Source organism: Brassica oleracea, chromosome C2 (assembly GCF_000695525.1).
Source record: "Brassica oleracea var. oleracea cultivar TO1000 chromosome C2, BOL, whole genome shotgun sequence".
NCBI lineage: Eukaryota > Viridiplantae > Streptophyta > Magnoliopsida > Brassicales > Brassicaceae > Brassica > Brassica oleracea.
In genome coordinates, this window is record NC_027749.1 from 28,827,533 (window position 1) to 28,842,997 (window position 15,465).

General features: G+C 32.2%; 2 protein-coding genes across 2 annotated transcripts; one reads left to right on the forward strand and one right to left on the reverse strand.

The window, feature by feature from the left end:
* Positions 1 to 3,249: 3,249 nt before the first annotated feature.
* On the forward strand, positions 3,250 to 4,060 carry LOC106325123. Its single transcript, XM_013763148.1, has one exon. The coding sequence runs from the start codon at positions 3,406 to 3,408 to the stop codon at positions 3,907 to 3,909; it is 504 nt and encodes a 167-aa protein (XP_013618602.1). The 5' UTR covers positions 3,250 to 3,405; the 3' UTR covers positions 3,910 to 4,060.
* Positions 4,061 to 8,455: 4,395 nt separating this feature from the next.
* On the reverse strand, positions 8,456 to 9,243 carry LOC106325655 (indole-3-acetic acid-induced protein ARG2-like). Its single transcript, XM_013763722.1, has 2 exons — positions 8,910 to 9,243; positions 8,456 to 8,816 (listed from the first exon to the last, which is right to left on the reverse strand). Exons 1-2 carry the CDS (start codon positions 8,981 to 8,983, stop codon positions 8,609 to 8,611), a joined length of 282 nt encoding a protein of 93 aa, XP_013619176.1. The 5' UTR covers positions 8,984 to 9,243; the 3' UTR covers positions 8,456 to 8,608.
* Between the last annotated feature and the right edge of the window lie 6,222 nt (positions 9,244 to 15,465).

The following is a 15,465-nucleotide window of genomic DNA, read 5'->3' on the forward strand; positions in this document are numbered from 1 at the left end:
AAGAAAGATCTCGACATGATAATTTTATTTTAAGTCTATGATTTTGTGATTTGCTTTTAAACCTATTTGATGTTTCACGCTTTTATATATATATAAGAGTTTGTTTTGATTTCATTATATCTTGCCTGATCTTACTTGAACATATGAATGTTTTTATTGATAAAGAGTTGCCTAAAGGGCATAATATCAAGTAAGAAATCGTAAAAGGGGTATAGTAAGCCTAGTAAAGAAACTATGGCTAAGGCATTGCCTATAAGGCATTATACACACCCAATGATATGTGACCCATTGAGTTATAAATGGTTTCCAAATAGAAACAATGGGCAAAGAAGGAAACAAGTTCCTTCGGATTTAAAGAAAGAAAAAAGAAAAGAAAAACGCCTGAGACCTTATAAGAAAGTGGTCGAGACTATACATATGATCTCTACTGATTTAAACTATGCCAAAGATCAGTATGACGAGAGGCAAGAGCCGTGGTGATCATATTGAGATACACCACGAAAATTATACACTATATGGCATGATAGGATTAGTCATCCTAGTCTAAAACTGGATGCAAAGATTAATATTGAAAAGGCACAAAGAGTTATCCCTTAAAAGATCTCACGTTGTAAAAATATGTACACAAAGGGAAACTCATTAAAGCTTTATTGTCCTAAGCACCATGAAATTATAGTATGTTCATGAGGGGGAGAGAGGATAAAACCCTGAATCCATGATCACACTACAAATTCGTGAAGCATGGTATAGAACCATGTTATAAACGACTTGGCCGTATAGTGCAGGCTTGACCGCACACAATCTATTACCTATAAAGGTTCGACTATGTAAAGCCATTATCTATAAGGATGAGATTATAAAGTCTATAAGCTTGGGGACATTATGAATTTACATGTATAGAATGATAATATGCATCAGGCCATATAAGTGAGCATAGATATTCCCATCTCAGATTATATACGGGTCATAAAAACCAGACATACACCATCTTAAGAGATTTTGAATGAACCACCACATACATATGTGTACCGTCTAAGATGGAATCTCAGAATAGGATTGGGAATATATAAGAATAAGAACTTTCTCCACAAATTCAAAAGAACCGTGAGCCAAAATATGGGTGATCAAAATAGTGGCCAGGTACGGATTGCATGAAACAAATGAATCCGGATATTCAATATTAAAGGAGAAAGATTATAAGCTGGATAAAAAAAGATTAAAAAGTAAAAGAATGATAAGAATGAGTTTAACCATCATTGTCTTGGCAAAGATTCTCGGACTAGAGATTATGATTTAAGACGTCCAAAGAAAGATTATACAAAGTTAGATAATCGAGATGCCAGACACTGACCCGAAAAAGAATAACTAACCAGCTTAGCACCAAACGAAATCTAATGTCCTAGAAGAGACATAGTCAAGTTGCTATAGAGTCTATACAAGATAGACCAAGTGTTCCATAAGAGATCAAAGGAACAGATTATAAGGAGATGAACTCCTATGTGGTGGTTGCTGCTACAAAATTTCGAAATTAACAAAAGGTCTGGTCATAACAAATTAGATAAAATGATGTAGTAAAGGAGCACATGGATCACTGGATAAGATGAAAGAACAGCTTCGTTTCTAAGCTGATTCATGGACTGAAAAACAGCTGCATATAGTATGTAAAAGAAATTGATCACGACATGATCTTGGAGTTTTATAAAAGACAATCCAATAACAGTCCATATATTTATAAAGATTCGATATTCCTTGTGCTTATACCAAACCTAAAAGAGGTTAGAAGACTGATACAGAACAAATTTGTAGGCGTCCAGCCCTTATTCTTCTTGATCACGAGCTAGTAGAAAAGATCAACCATCAGGTTGCAATCCGACATCAGATCTCTTAAGGATCCAGCATAGCAGAATAGTTTACTGCTGATGTATGAATTACTCCCACAAGGCTTTGTCGTGAGGATAAGAGGAGACGTTTAATCTATCCTTCCCTGTCGGATATAAAGTATTGTAGTCCATAAGCTCGTGAAAGCCGAGATTCATGACCTAATAATGTATACTTACCGTGTGATATGATCCACAGCAACTGAGGTCATGAGACGCCATCATCATTATTAAGATAGGAATGCAAAAGAATAATGAGTATGGCATTACCTAAGGCAAAAGAGACCAATGTCCACATATGAGATCCATGAGTGTGTTCGGCCAAAGAGCCATAACTTAATAAGAGATTATAAAACTCACAGCAATGATCATTGATCTTGAACACTCATAAAACAAGTAGTAGACATGTATAGACGAGGTCTATGACCCGGACATGGATCGGCCAGATTGAAACATGGTCGAATGGTAACCATAAATCGCCAAAGTAAAGAGTTTGACAGTAGACAAACACGTCTAGACCATGGACACATGCAAACACGATTTGCAAAGACCAAATAGTGATCTCCGAGGACAGTATGGTTCATATTGTTTAAACCACATACTTTACCGGGACACTCAATGTCAAGAGACATGAGAAACGACCTAAGAGATCGAAGTGGTCTAGTTACGGCTTAGTAATGAAACTAGCTGATTACTCCCATCATATATATACATGAAAGATCACGCATCAGATGCGTAGAATGTAGAAACCTACAGTGAGGTTCACATCAGGGGGAGTAGTGCGTGTTGTACTCTTTTTCCTTCATCATGGTTTTGTCCCACTGGGTTTTCCTGATAAGGTTTTAATGAGGCAACATGAAGCGTACTACAAATCATGTATGGTTATGGCATCCAAGGGGGAATGTTATAAATCCAATGGTGAATGTCCATAACCAGGCCCGGCCCAATACATAGAAGATAGAGAGATGGCCGAAACCCTAGAGAGAGAAGAGAAAGAAAGAGCCGACTTTAGAGAGAGAGAGAGAGGCGGCCACACACACAAGACTAGGAGAAAAGGAAACTCTATTTCCTTTTCCTTATAAATTTATGTTTTAATAGTTTTCTTAAATCTAGATGGATTAGGATATGTATTCTTTTCATTTATCTTTATCTTGTAATCCTTATATAAAAGAACTTCCATTGATCATTAATAAGAACATAGAAATATTCAGTCTCTAAACTCTCTAATTACAACAATTTGTAAGGTAATTTATACATAAAATTTTTGTTGATTAATCATGTGCGAAATTTCTTTGGTCTTGTGTTACTAACAAACATATTATTGCAAAATATTTAAACATAATCCAGCAGATAAACCTTTCCAAAATAATTAGACTCATCATTAAACCCAAACAACCTGTTGTTGTTTGTTACTCACGTGTCCAGTTGTCTTCTCAGAAACGCCGTCGTATCTTTTCTTTCAACGACCGATACCAAAAAGCTCTCCGACGGCAAAACGAAATCGAAAAGCGGAGAAATCAAATAAAAAATGTCTCGTCTCCCGATTCTCATCGCTGCTTGTCTCTTCCTCTACCATCTACCTTCTCCACTCGCCGCTGAAACAGATTCGCCGACGACGGCGTATTCTCTCCTCCAGAGCTACAACTTCCCTGTCGGAATCCTTCCAAAAGGAGTCGTCGCTTATGATTTAGACACATCGACAGGCAAATTCCACGCGTATTTCAAAGACTCCTGCAGCTTCTCGCTCGTGGGTTCTTACCAGCTGAACTACAAATCGACGATCAGCGGTTACATCTCCGAGAACAAGCTCACGAAGTTGACTGGTATCAAGGTGAAAGTTCTGTTCTTGTGGCTCAACATCGTCGAGGTCATCAGGAGCGGAGACGAGATGGAGTTTTCCGTTGGGATCACGTCGGCGAATTTCGGGATCAATGAGTTCTTGGCGTCGCCTCAGTGTGGCTGTGGCTTCGAGTGCAAGGAACTGAAGACGGAGACGTATGACACAAGTTTACCATCTGTTTCTTCTTCTTGAAATGATGAAAGGTAATTTTGATGAGTGCCCTTTTGAAAAAATTGTGTCTTTATATATATTTTTCATTCTCTTGTCCAATAAGATCATAGTTTCTGAATGTATATCTCTTATTGCCATTGGTCGAGGAATCAAAACTTATATATATGCTCCTTTGTTTTTGTGTTCCTTTTTTTGTGTTCTTTGGTGGTTTGGCTTGAATGAGCAGAGAGTTACAATTGATATGCAGTTTTTAGATTATTAGAAATTTAGAATCCATCAAGTTAGTGTGATTGTTTGAATCGATCTATAGTGGAAAGATAGTTTGCTTGTACATATTTCAGATAGTTAGTGAAGATGCTTTTTGGTAGGTAACTGGTTGGGAATGAATCACGACGTGGTTCTTCAGAGACTTGCATTGGTTTCTTTACTACATCGCACCATTATGTTGACGATCAATGAGTTAAATACATCATTACCACTGAGTTAATTGTATTACTGCATAGTCTATTAGTAGGGAATATGTTGAAAGGGTCCTTTCTTCCCGAAACCAGGGAGATTTAGACAGAGGCTTATATGTTACAGCCTACTGGTTTGGTTTGTACTTAAGTTACTGTTGCATCATAACAGAGTTAAAATCTGAGAATGTGTGCGAGTTTGTAGTCGACCAAAAAGAAAAGTTTCAGAAAATGTTAGGCAGATAACTCTTGACCAGCTAAAATAATTTTGCTGAACAATTGTTAGGCATATCAACCTTTAGTATTACTGTTGATATGCCTTGAATCTGGATGTTACATCTAGGCGATGGATGTTAGATCAACGTACATCATACTGACTCGGTTGCATTAAGTTATTATGGATGTTACATCTAATCGTGGGCTTAGGCCCATGAGTCCGTATAGTCTAGGGTTTTAGATGCGAGATGCTACTATATATATCTTATATTCGAAGTAATCCTAAACTTGCACGTGTAAGCTCAATATCGTCTTCAATAATAAAATCTCTCTTTGTCTGTAGACGTAGTAGCCCTAGGGGTGAACCCCATTTGTGTCGTAGTTACATATCTTTTATTCATCTGTTTTTGCATCTGTTCATTCTCACCTCCGTTACAACATGATCGTATACTTTTGCTGAACTATAATAATTTTTAAACATCCAAATCATGCAGTCGTATGAAATTATGACTATGTTAAAATAAAATGATTTGATGCGGATTAGCAAACAACTCCAAAGAATAAAAGAACATGCAACAAAAGAGGTGACTCAACTTTTTTATAGTCAAGTGAAGATTCAATGCTGATAGATTCCATGTACCAAGTTGCCTCTACCAATAAGTCGTTCTCAAGTCTCGAGCCTTTGAGCATAGTTGACTCTTCAAAAGACGACAGGACACGTCTCATGTTACTCTGCCCTTTTGAAATTCTCCAACTTCGCATCAAAAGTAACAATCTCGAGCTAGATTGTTCTTTTCTTATTTTTTTGAAGTTTAACAAATTTGAAAGTCTAATTTTTTTTATTGTAGTGCAAATATTAAGATTTATATCAATTTGAGTTTACATTATTATGGCTGGCCACTTATTACAGTAAAAAAAACTACTAAAAGTATCTCCAATAGTATTCTATTTTTTCTTCTAAACGTCAAATATAGGGTAAAAATCACTCTAATGGTGCGCTATATGTTGCACCAAATATAGAAAAATTAACAGTAATACACCAAATATGGAGTAATACTGTTCTTTTAGTCTATTTTTAGAGTAAAACTTTTTCTTTACAAAATGACCCCTCACTTTTATATGTTTTCATTTTTCACCAAAATAAAACTATATTATAACTTTACACATGTAAATACTATATTTAGTATATCGTTTGTTTATAACTATATATTATAATAAAAATTTAATTGTAAAATAATCATTTAGCTGTAAAAATAGTATAATTTTGGTAGTGTATTTTTATAAAATAAAATAAAAGGTAAATTTTCAATATTTTAAAATTTAAGATTGTACAATAAATTAATAAATAAACGGAAAACAAATATACTTAGAATATTCTCTTTTTAGAGTAAAAAATAGAGGTAACCATTGAAGATGATATAAGGAGGATGAGAAGACACAATTGAAAAATAGAGTTGCAACAAGGAGAAAGAGTCTAAATTTGTTTTGTCAAATAGAGTTATAAAAGGATAATCGTTTTTATTCTACTTCTCTCTCTCCGGTAGACAGCTGTTCTCATTGCCGTCGTTGGAGATACCACCTCCCGTTACCTCCTTGCCAGAGCCATGCGAGCATTTGTGGTTGTCTTAAGCAAAAATAATAATAATACATATTATAATAGAAGAAACACATATAAATAATTAAACTAATAAACAAAATAGTAGTTAACAACAAGATTTTTTATATTTATTAAAAATATTATTCAAGTATTTATAGTTAAACTTTATAATTAATTTTAAGATAAGGTAACTAAATTACTCAATATTTTATGCCATAATTGGACAAAGAAAATTTTACCAACTTTTTAAAAAATGCGTTCAAAACTATAATTACCTATGATACCACTTGTAACGTCCCGCCTGTCCACGGCTAATGAGCCACCCACGTCCGCTCACTTGGCCCGTAGGCCCTATCCCGTCCGACGGGCGGTGCAATAATTTTCCAAGGTTCAAAAATTTTATTTATTGATCCTGCAATCACCACATGATATTTTCTCGTGCTTTGGCCTCATTCGCACGATATTGGGAATCACTTCCCGATAGATTACCCATCCCTCTACTACTCCAGTTAAAGCATGTTTAACCCTGAGATTCTAAACGGATGTGTGACAGAAAAGATAAGTGCACTTTAGTGACATAGATAGCCAAATCAATTCTCTTAAATTTTTCTATATACCACAAACTGGGAGGTTACGAATGTATTCATTTATTCATTATTGGATTGTTATTGATCGAGTTTACTTATATTTGCTTATATTATTACCCCAATGATTTATATATGTTAAGTTTACACACATATGTAATAATCGAGTCTACTACAATTTACAGCAATAAAGTGTTGATGCCAAACATATCCTTGCACCATCCAAGTTCGAGATCAAGTTATTTGTTTTTTTTGGTAAAATGTTAAATTTTATACCAATTTTAAGATTTTTGACAGAACTTACAGAAGCACAACAAAGAAAACAGAAAAAAAAATGAAAATAAAACTACAAGCAGAGACTATGTTGCAACAAATTTGAAGAGACATAACCAAGAAAAAAAAACACACATTTTAGCAATTTAACCAGGAGATCTCTGATGAGGAAACACCGATTCCAAGCTTCCAAACATGGAAATTTGTGTAGTTGCCACAGTTTCGAAAAACTGGAGTTCCCATCTTAGTGGCCACGAGCACCTCAGAGAAAGGTCCATCTTCAAAACCTTGAATGTAGAGTGTACCTACAGCTTCTCCGAGGACTAACACAAAAACGAAACCAAAACAACAACCATCAAATCACTGGTGGCACGGGAGCTTCTTCGGACAGTCAGAGAGGCACCTCCAACCGTCACCCTCGAACTGGAGAAGCCACGAGGATCATCTCCCACAGTAGAAAAAAATCTGCTAATATCAGGATCGCCGCCTCTATTCCACACCAAATCACCACCGAAGCTTCAACGAGACTCAACACTCCCAGAATCCGTCACCAAATCTGTCAAACAATAGTCGAGAACTAAACAAACAACTTAAGATGCGAAGGGGCCACACCAGAACTAACATAGAGCTGATTATAAAGACGGAGAGCAAACAACGGGAGGAAGAGCTCTGAAATCCACATCCATTGAAGCAACCTCATAGCCGTCACGATGGGTGCCCTCGCCGCTAAAACTCAAACCCTAGAGATCCGCCTAAGCCGCAACCCCACATTGGAGAAGACACAAGTGGCAGAGACAGTAGCCACCAATCCGAGGTGAGTCGTCTTGTTCCAATCACCAGACCTTCACCAGACTTGGGACAGTCTTCATATCCCCGACATATGGCTAAAACCGGCTTTACAAAAACAGACGAGCCACCATCTCAACCCAAAGGAGGACAAGAGGACAAGATCAGCAAGGCATATGAACAGGCGGCGAGCCGCCAAAGCATCACACACGGAACCGCCCAGATCTACCGCACAAGCTGCCAGAAAACCATCTCGAATCTATGCCTTCTCATCTTCCCTGCTGAAAATTGGGCAAACAAGGAAGAAGCCGAGAGAAAGAGAAAGGAGAGGGCTTCCCCAGACAGAGGCGATGAGCGCCAACCGCCGGAGAAGCAGACGATGGCTCGAAGAACAAACGCAGCGGCTCAAGTTCTGGGAGAGAACTCTAAAAAATAAGGCGAACCTTCTATCTCGGACTTCTCGATCAAGTTATTTGTTGCACCACAATTTACAGTAATAGTGTTGATTCCATACATATCTTTGCTTCTATATGCTTACGTATTAATTCTTTAGAAAGAAGTGATGCATTTTTATGTTAAGTTAGATTAAGGAGTTGCAAAATTGATGATAAATAGATGATTTTTAGAAAACTACATTGGATATCATACATCCAACGATCCATATGTTACCAACTCTTTACATTTATTACAGAATCGCACGTAGCAGATGAAAATAGGGTTCACCGCATCAGATCTTACCCTCTTCCCCTCAAGACATTAAAATAAACATCAAATAATTAATCAAAAAGACCATCTTCTAAATTAATCAATCACTGCTTTTTGTTTAAGAGAGCTGCTCGTAGCTCCGCTGGGTCAATCTCGTTGGAACCGGTTTCCGGTCTGTAATAACCGGTTTTGGGATCAGGAATCCAGGAAATCTTCTTGTTCGATTCTTCCACTCCCTTCTTCATCACCGCCGAAACAACGGCTCTACCTTTTCTACTGCTCGACTGCGCCGCCGTAGCCGCATAACCACGTCTGTTAAACAAGATTTACAAAACGGCACCGTTTAGAAAACAAAGTGTTAAGAGAAAAACAGAGCAGAAACGGATAAAACAGAGGCGAACTTACCGGAAGATTGCATTTGAGAGTTCTTGAGAGACGAAAGCAGATGCGAACTTAACGTTAGAGAGAGAACGAGCCATTCTTGGAAGAGAGAGAGATAGAACAGACAAGATAAAGGTTGAAACTTTTTTGTTGGTTTGTGAGGTTTGTTCCTCTGTTTCGCCACCGCAGAAGGAGAGGTTTATCCGAGGAATAGGAAAGTTTGATCTGCGGCAACGAGATGGAAGAAGCTTGGTTTCGTCTGTGTTACCTCTCTCAAACTAGATTTGATTTTGAAATGGCTTGAGGAGATGAGAAAAGAGGACGAGGAGAGGAAGGTTTAATATAGAAGGAAAGGAAGGACGAAGGGTGAGAGAAAAGAAGTAACTTAGAAATTGTCATTCACTCTCCAAAAACGACTACGTCAATTATGGCCGTTGACCCATTATTAGCTTTTGCTTTCTTTTTTGGTTTATTAAGTCAAAATTAGCATTTTGAGGTTTGACAAAAAAAAGCATAATAAACATCTTTAATTAGTTTTTAAACGTGTGATATATACTAATTAAAATAGTGTTTAACTATTGGTTGGGATTTCATGAGATTTAGTTTTAAATTTCCACAGTTTTGTCCAATTTAACCAAAGCTATAAATTCGAAAATAAAACAGTAATTTTACATTGAAAAATAGTCTTACTGACAAAATTTTATATTAGCTGTCTAGATTCTATGTTTTGAAATTTGAATTATTGACTAAATGATACCCTTTGGATTTTATTTGATATCTTCTTTCTGCTATGCTAATTTTTTATTATTTACAATGTCTATGAAAATATATGCTCTTGCCTAACATTTACAAAATAATTAAGCTTAGTCGGAAAAAAAGAAGAAAATAGTTAAACTTGTGTAATAAAACCATACCATTTCAATAATATTAAAGAAATACCCTGGTGTTAAGCTCTCATATTAAAAGTTAGAGTGGTTAATATCTTTTAAATCTTTAATAAATAAAATATATAACTTAGTCAAAATATAAAAAAAAAATTCAAATTTATTTGATTAGAGTTAGAGTGGTTAATATCTTTTAAATCTTTAATAAATAAAATATATAACTTAGTCAAAATATAAAAAAAAAATTCAAATTTATTTGATTAGAGTTAGAGTGGTTAATATCTTTTAAATCTTTAATAAATAAAATATATAACTTAGTCAAAATATAAAAACAAATTTCAAATTTATTTGATTAGATAAGGGACTAAAATTAATAATAATAAAAATTATCCAAATATAAAAATATATATTTTAAAACAAAAATAGTATTTCTATATATACCATATTGTTATCCAAAAATATTTTTAATATAAAAATTAAAAAAACACGTAACTAATTATTAATGAAGTAAAAATTTTAATTTTTATATAATTGAAAATAGAATATCGAGTGATTTAAACTTATTTTGCAAATAATAGTATAGATAGTCTACAAAGAAATTTTCCAAAAAAAAAAATATACGTAAGAATATTCAAATAAAAACATAAATAATAATTGGTTAAAAATGAAAACGGAAACATAAATAAGATTTTATCATTATAGTCTTTTAATTAGTAAAAAATGTATTAATAAATAATTACAAAATGTTTATGCCCTCATCCGCCGGTGAAACACCTAGTTTCAATAACATTAAAGAAATATCTTGTTGTTTATAAATAAAAAGTGAAAATAAATATATTTATACATTTGAGTTTAGGGTTTCGTTCAGGGGATAGTAATCTTAAGATCGTGATTTCTAAAGGTGAGACATCGGGAACCTATATATATTGTATACTATGACATGATAATATCAGGATTTAGAGTTTAAGATGTAGGATAGTTAGTTTTTTTATTGATTAATAAATGTTTTTTTGTAGATTTTTCTTTTTGATTGCAATATTTATGACAAACACTAAACAATCATTTTATGAGATTTTCCTTTCAATTATAGCTATTCTATTAAATGTCATTTACAAGGAAAAATTACGGCTATATTAAATTTCTGTGAAAATATTTATAAGAGATAAAAATTGTAAAAGTTTTGTAAGTTATTTTATAAATGTATAAATTACTTTATAAGAGGTTATAAAGATGTTATAAAATCAGAATTCATCGCAAAACATTTTTTTATAAAGTCATCATTATAAAAAAAATTTCCAAAAATCTCAAAAATAAAAGGTCATTCTAATTTATTTAAAAGGAAAATAATTATAAACCAATTTACATCATTTGTCAAACAATCAAAACAATATTATAAATAAAAATATATGTTTAGAATTCATTCGTCACATGAATTCATGTTGTTGGAGTTTTAATATAAACCAATTTATACGAAAAAATGATCTACAAACCTATTAAACTATATATATATATATTAAACTATATATATATATATATATGTTATCGATGAGAATGTTAAGAAATGAGGATTTCATTTTTAATAGACAAAAATCTTAATCGACTACATATGATTTTTGATTAAAAAATCAAATTAAATATTACAAAATGTCATACTTATACTTTTAAAAAGTAATCAAATAATCAAAATAAATAAATAAAAATAGAAATCGTTTATTTAAAAAATATCTACCAAATAATTCACATTCAATTTTGAAAAATATATAGATTATATCATGCCAAAAACATAAAAATTATATTATATTTAATTTTTATAACATTTTGTCTCCGCGAATTCACGGGCAACCACCTAGTTTACAATTGAAATTGCAACAATAATTGAAATCATTATATATTAGCTGTCTAGATTCTATGTTTTGAATTGTTGAATAAATGATACCCCTTTGGATTTTATTTGATATATTCTTTGTCCTATGATAATTTTTATTATTCACAATGTCTATGAAAATATATGTTCTTGCATAACACTTAGAAAATAATTAAACTCAGTCGGAAAAGGAAAGAAAATAGTTAAACTTGTGTAATAAAACAATACCATTTCAATAATATTAAAGAAATACATTTTTGTTCAGAAATAAAAACAGAGAATATATATATTTATACATTTGAGTTTAGGATTTACTTTTAAGGGATAGTAATCTCAAGATCTTGATTTCGAAAGGCGAGACATCCGGAACCTTCCAGATCTTGATTTACTTTGAGTTTAGGAAATATATATCTTATGCTAAGACACTACCAGATCAGAGTTTAGAGTTTGTAGGATAATTTAGTGTTTTTATTGATTGATAAATGTTTTTGTAGATTTTTATTTTTGATTACTATATTTACGACAAAAAAATAATTTGATGAGATTTGCCTTTTAATTATAGCTATTCTATTGAAATGTCATTTACATTTACGAGAAAAAATTACGGCTTAAATACGAAATTTACAATACCTACCAAAAAACTTTCTAATTTTATTGTTTATTTTTCTTACTTCTTATTATTATAATCTCACATAATGCAATGTTTTCCAAAATACAATAATATATTATAGTATTAGAAAATTGAAAATTAAACTAGAAAAACTAAAGTAAGGGTTTGGGGATGAGGACAGGCTAGCTGTTATGTTAGGCAGTTGGTATATATGGACTGTGAACATGTCGTTGGTTCTCTACAATCTACACCACTCAAACAATTGTGATATTTTTTAGGTTTTGCATGTTTGTTATTGTTGGACAAGTCTCTACCTGTTCTTTACATGACTCACCTGACAATTACCTTTTTTTTTTTTGATAAAAACACCCGACAATTACTTGTCATGTAAATTTGTTTGGAGACTATTTTTGGAAGCCATGTCGTTTTTATCATCAAACAAACGTTTTATTACAAGACTAGGTGATATCCGCGCCTTGCGCGGAATAAATATACTAAAATAACGAAGTTATATTGTTATATTTTAGTTGTCCAGAAAAAAATATTGTTATATTTTATTAAAATTATATTGGTTCTGGAGTACATAAAAATTGTAGAAGAATAAAAATAAATTGAAGTAAATAATATGAGGTTAAAAAAGTAAATAATATGAATTTTATAATTTAGTGGACTGATTAGGACTTGAAATTGTAAAGGAGACCAATTATTAAACCTTAATATTCATTATGAGTCAAAATACATGGTTTGGGTTAACTCTTAGTCACTTGAGATATCCATATTTTGTGAAATAAACTCAATCACAATACCTAAGAAGATTGGAAGCTGAATCGAGTGACTCAAATCTCGGGAAATTCGAATCGATAGATTGTAAATTGACAAAGGCCCTATCAACAAATCTCCATATTTAAAAGAAGTCCATATTAAATGATATTTGACTTCAAACTTAACCGGAAATAATTAAATAAATTTCCAAATTTAATGTTTATCACCATTTATGTTAATTTCGTAATAAAAAAAAATTGTTGCAAAAGTTAAGGGATTCAAAGAAATTTATTATGTCATTCCTTTTTGATTTTATTTTGCAATCACTCAAGATTAGGTTTAACTTTTTTATATACAACGTTTTGATTTTACAATATAATTGAGTTTATATTGTCCATGCATAACATGAATGTCACATATCCCATAAAATACATATAATATCAGCTTCTAGGTGATCTTCCGTGCCCTGCGCAGAGTGAGTTTATTTAAATAGAATTTATAACTTTTAATCTATATATATTTGAAATGTAAAAGTCATTATAACAAATATATACATGTTATATAATTGTAGATGTAACGTCTGATATAGAGATCAATATATAAATTATGTTTGGGCTTTTCCATTTGATGAGGTGTTGGAATTGAAAGAAATGAGTTTGTTGACGACTAAAAGAAATAGTTTTACTAATACTTTTAGACTTATTCTTGGGTTCACCCCTAGGGTGAACATCTAGGTTTACCAACCAATATGATAACATAACTGTTGAGTATATCCTAATGTTATATATTTTTAGTAACAGATACTTTTTTTTGTCTTTGGTTCCTTTGTCTTTCACGTAACTTTAGTGTATATGCTAATGTTATATATTATTAATAACAGTGATTGTTAGCAAAATAATTTTTTCACGATATTACCAAACTGTTATATATTATTTTACACGTTTTTTGTAGTTGTCATCCTCATATGGATTTTTTATTGTGTTAGTGAATGAGTAAGTTTTGGTCATTGAAATTGAAATGTCGAGTTTTTAACATAGTGTAGTTTACATTATATAACATAAATTTGTTTATTTCAATGTACATGATGAATACGTTTTCAAAACTTAATATATGGCTCAACGATTATTTTAGAACACAGTTGTTATACCATAGATGAATCTACATAAAATTCCGGATTTGGTTAAGACAAATAAATTAGTTATTTCAGGTTTAGCTAACGGATGTCAGATAGAATAATTTCGGTTCTATACCAAACATATAGTATAATTTTGCCTATTTATAATGAGTAATGGCATTACATGTAATTGATCTAGGCAAGGGAGGGTTTTTAATGTAAGGTTGTGAGAAGAATCCTAGTGATGACACCTAAGTAATGGCATTTTGGTTAATCACACATGAGGATAAGGTTATTTAATAAGAGTGCTCCTCAAATAATATAAAAGGGATTTACATTTATCATCTAATTTTTTTTAAACTCAGAATCATTTAGTTTGTTATTTTTGTAAAGTTCTCGTTTAGTTAACGGAATTATTTAGTCTATTACCGTTTTTATTTTCTGAATAAGAAAAAAGTTTGTAATCTAATCATATAATAAAACTATTGACTTAACTCTTTATTGTTGATTCCTTCTACTTTATTCTTTGTCTTGTGCCATAAACAAACCTTTCAACCCAGGTTGGGTAGACTGTTAAAAAAGAAGAAGCTAAAGTCAGGTTTATACAACATTCGTTTATACACAATTCTAAAACTGAACTATAAAAAACACAACAGCTTTGAACTAATTCATAAAAAAAATCAAGTTTTTTTTTCAAGATGATTAATCTGTGTTAATAAAAAATGAATTGTGAACAAATGGTTAGCTACTCAGTAGTATTTTATCCGTTGACGGCAATTTGTAGGCACGTCCTTGGAAAGTGAGTAGTGGCGAACCTTAAGCACGAAAAAACTACATATGTATCAATTTATTTTCATTTTAAATCCAGCAAATTTTAGATATTAAAAAAAGGTTTTTGCCAAAACTAACCCACAACTTGATTTTAACCTCAAACATATACCCAAACTTGAATCAAATGCAAAACTAACCTAAAAACCTAGTGAAATTACAGCTCAGCCACTTGTGACCAAACAAAAAAACAGAAGCCAGTTTTACGAATATAGCCCTAGTAAATCGTCTGAGTCGTCTGAGATGTTGGAAGTCGTCTGGACGACTAAAGTGTAAGTCGTCTGGTACCGGTTTATTTTAAAAATAATTTATAAATCTTGTAAAAAAATATTTTGATGCGTGAAAAATAAAAATCAAGTAATTATAAACAGTTTTAAGTGATATAAATTAAGATATGATAAAATTGATTTGTTTTGAAGATAGATGAGTGGAAGTAGTGAATCATGAAATACTTTGGTTTAGGAGTTTGGCAAACATATGTTGTAGTATTGTATGTATTGTTAGGGTTAGATTTTGGA

Excerpts from the sequence above, each read along its gene's own strand:
- LOC106325655 (XM_013763722.1), bottom strand. The coding sequence starts at position 8,983 with ATGGCTCGTTCTCTCTCTAACGTTAAGTTCGCATCTGCTTTCGTCTCT. Across the intron at positions 8,817-8,909 it reads CTCTCAAATGCAATCTTCCG|ACGTGGTTATGCGGCTACGG; the intron begins GTAAGTTCGCCT and ends CTTGTTTAACAG.
- LOC106325123 (XM_013763148.1), top strand. The coding sequence starts at position 3,406 with ATGTCTCGTCTCCCGATTCTCATCGCTGCTTGTCTCTTCCTCTACCAT.